At 50.5% G+C, this 3,461-nt stretch overlaps 1 protein-coding gene across 1 annotated transcript; it reads left to right on the plus strand.

Moving 5' to 3' along the window:
- Positions 1–215: 215 nt before the first annotated feature.
- EEF1A1 (eukaryotic translation elongation factor 1 alpha 1) lies at positions 216–3,455 on the plus strand. Its single transcript, XM_081828543.1, has 7 exons — positions 216–395; positions 1,403–1,580; positions 1,857–2,036; positions 2,152–2,448; positions 2,549–2,699; positions 2,791–3,047; positions 3,136–3,455. The coding sequence occupies exons 2-7, from the start codon at positions 1,437–1,439 to the stop codon at positions 3,445–3,447; spliced, it is 1,341 nt and encodes a 446-aa protein (XP_081684669.1). The 5' UTR covers positions 216–395; positions 1,403–1,436; the 3' UTR covers positions 3,448–3,455.
- Positions 3,456–3,461: the final 6 nt, after the last annotated feature.

Below are 3,461 nucleotides of genomic sequence, written 5' to 3' on the forward strand. Positions count from 1 at the left end.
CTGGAGCTGAGAGTAATTCATACAAAGGAGGACTCGCCTCTGCCATGGGGAATCCCAGGGACCGTCGTTAAACTCTCGCTAACCTAGAACCGAGGGATCGCTGGTCCCCGCCTCCTCACTCCCTCGCTCTCGTCGTCATCGGGGTCGAGAGGAGCATGCGCGAGGCGATGTGTGCTCTTCAGTGGGCTGAGCGTACATCGCCCACGGTCCCCGAGAAGTAGGGGGAGGGGACGGCGATTGAACGGGTGCCTGATGGAGTTGGCGCGGGGTAAACTGGGAAAGTGGTGTCGTGTGCTGGCTCCGCCCTCTTCCCCGAGGGTGGGGGAGGACCGTATATAAGTGCCGCAGCCGCCCTGAACGTTCTTTTTCGCAACGGGTTTGCCGCCAGAACACAGGTGAGTGCCGGGTGTGGCTTCCGCGGGCCTGGCCTCTTTGAGACGGCTGCGGCCCTCGCGTGCCTTTTACAACTGCCGCGCCACCGAGCCACTTTACGATGTTCTTGACCCCGAATTTCGGGTTGTGAGTAGGTGGGAAGGTTCGAGGCCTTGCGCTTTTTTTAGGATCCCCTTCGCCTCGTGGTTGGTTTGCGGCCTGGCTTGGGTGCTGTGGCGGCCGCGTGCGAGTTCCGCCGCACCTTATTGCCTGCCCTGATAACAGTCGTTTAAGTCTCCAAACAACGGAACTATCCAAAAAAAAAAAAAAAAGCCGCTATGGTTTCCTCCGTCGGCATAGTTCAGCGAAGGTTGTTCAGGATTTCCACAGGGTGGGCTCTTTGGCGGTCGTTGGGTCCTTGGGATTGTGGGGCCGCTGCGAGGCGCGGAGGGCGGCGGCGAGGCCCACTCGTCCCGGCGCACATGTCCGACGAGCCGAGGGGGGCCCACGAGCCGTGGCCACCGAGTCGGACGCGGGAGAGTCCCGTGGAGTGGGCCGGGCGGCTTTGGTGCCCAGCCTCGCGCCGCGATATGCCATCCCATCCCGGGCGGCGAGGCCGGCCCCGCTCGGCACCAGTTGCGTGCGCGGAAAGATGGCCGCTCTCCGGCCCTGCTGCAGGGAACTCAAAATGGAGGACGCGGCGGCCCGGGAGAGCGGGGCGGGTGAGTCACCCACACAAAGGAAAAGGGCCTTTCCCTCTTAGGCCGCTGCTTCCTGTGACCCCACGGTGTACCGGGCGCCGTCTTGGCACCTTCGTTTCTTCTCAACGCCTTGGAAGCAGGCCTTCCTCGGGGGAGGGGATTTTATGCGGTGGAGTTAACCCCACGCTTAGTGGGTGGAGACGAGAGTTGGGCCAGTTTGGCACTGGTTGTAATTCTCCTTGGAATTTGCCCTTTGCGAGTGCGGGTCGTGGCTTATTCTCAAGTCTCTGGGACAGTAGTTTAAAGGATTTTTTTTTTCTTCAATTTAGGTGTCGTGAAAACCACCGCTCAACCTAAACCAAAATGGGAAAGGAAAAGACTCACATCAACATCGTCGTCATTGGACACGTAGATTCGGGCAAGTCTACCACTACTGGTCATCTGATCTACAAATGTGGTGGGATCGACAAAAGAACTATCGAAAAATTTGAGAAGGAGGCTGCTGAGGTAGGTCCAATAAAATAATGAGAAAAGTAGTTCAGATAAGTCAGCAAGTGTTAACATCCGCAAAACTAGTCACTAGTTTGTATCTGAATGTCCTACATAAGGCGGAATAAACTAGTGTTTGCTGTTAGTTATCTATGTAAGTTTGGGACCTAAGTTAAAGCCACCTAACAGGTGTAAAGTGGAATTCAGCGTTTCTGCTTAAGGTGGGAGTAAGGGATTTCAAGGTGAAGTTTGATCATGTTTCAGTTACCAAGTAACCATTTTTAATCCTTACAGATGGGAAAGGGCTCCTTCAAGTATGCCTGGGTCTTGGATAAACTGAAAGCTGAACGTGAACGTGGTATCACCATTGATATCTCCCTGTGGAAATTCGAGACCAGCAAGTATTATGTGACCATCATTGATGCCCCAGGACACAGAGACTTTATCAAAAACATGATTACAGGCACATCTCAGGTTTGTAGGATTAATAACTTGAAAATAACTGTAGGCTTGCATTCTGCGTCAGAAAAGAGGTGAGTTCATTCTTTTGAAGAACATTTAACAGGATAGGTCTTGTTGTCTTTTAAAGGCTGACTGTGCTGTCCTGATTGTTGCTGCTGGTGTCGGTGAATTTGAAGCCGGTATCTCCAAGAATGGGCAGACCCGTGAGCATGCCCTTCTGGCTTACACCCTGGGTGTAAAACAACTAATTGTTGGTGTTAACAAGATGGATTCCACTGAGCCACCCTACAGCCAGAAGAGATACGAGGAAATCGTTAAGGAAGTCAGCACCTATATTAAGAAAATTGGCTACAACCCCGACACAGTAGCATTTGTGCCAATTTCTGGTTGGAACGGTGACAACATGCTGGAGCCAAGTGCTAACGTAAGTGACTTCAAGACTTCTATAGAAAGCGATGGAAGGGGCAGATTTTGACACTAAATGACAACCGTTTGAGGAATGCTAATGGACAATCTTGTTTTAGATGCCTTGGTTCAAGGGATGGAAAGTCACCCGTAAAGATGGGAATGCCAGTGGAACCACACTGCTTGAAGCTCTGGATTGCATTCTGCCACCAACTCGTCCAACTGACAAGCCCTTGCGTCTGCCTCTCCAGGACGTCTACAAAATTGGTGGTAAGTTGAACATTACTATCAGAATGTAATTAGTATGGGTTGCGGTACTTTCTTCACATAAGGTATTTGACACCACTTGTAAATATTTTAGGTATTGGTACTGTCCCTGTGGGCCGAGTCGAGACTGGTGTTCTTAAACCTGGCATGGTGGTCACCTTTGCTCCAGTCAATGTTACAACTGAAGTAAAGTCCGTTGAAATGCACCATGAAGCTTTGAGTGAGGCTCTTCCTGGGGACAACGTGGGCTTCAATGTGAAGAACGTATCTGTCAAAGATGTTCGTCGTGGCAATGTGGCTGGTGACAGCAAAAATGACCCACCAATGGAAGCAGCTGGCTTCACAGCTCAGGTAACACTATTTAAAGTGGCAGTGTTCTCAACTTAACTGCCAGAATCTTGCTTTTAGAGATTTATTAAATGCAAATCTTTCCTCCAAGGTGATTATCCTGAACCATCCAGGCCAAATCAGTGCTGGATATGCCCCTGTGCTGGATTGTCACACAGCTCACATTGCTTGCAAGTTTGCTGAGCTGAAGGAGAAGATAGATCGTCGTTCTGGAAAAAAGCTGGAAGATGGTCCCAAGTTCTTGAAATCTGGTGATGCTGCCATTGTTGATATGGTTCCTGGCAAGCCTATGTGTGTTGAGAGCTTCTCTGACTATCCTCCTCTGGGTAAGGATGACTTTGAGCGTATTAGGAAATTACAAGCTGGAAAATACTGCTTGTGTGGAGAGTTTCTGATGGTCTAAAATTTGTTTTAATA

The sequence above is a fragment of the Leptonychotes weddellii genome, chromosome 8 (assembly GCF_054177405.1).
Source record: "Leptonychotes weddellii isolate Sample4059 chromosome 8, ASM5417740v2, whole genome shotgun sequence".
Taxonomy (NCBI): domain Eukaryota; kingdom Metazoa; phylum Chordata; class Mammalia; order Carnivora; family Phocidae; genus Leptonychotes; species Leptonychotes weddellii.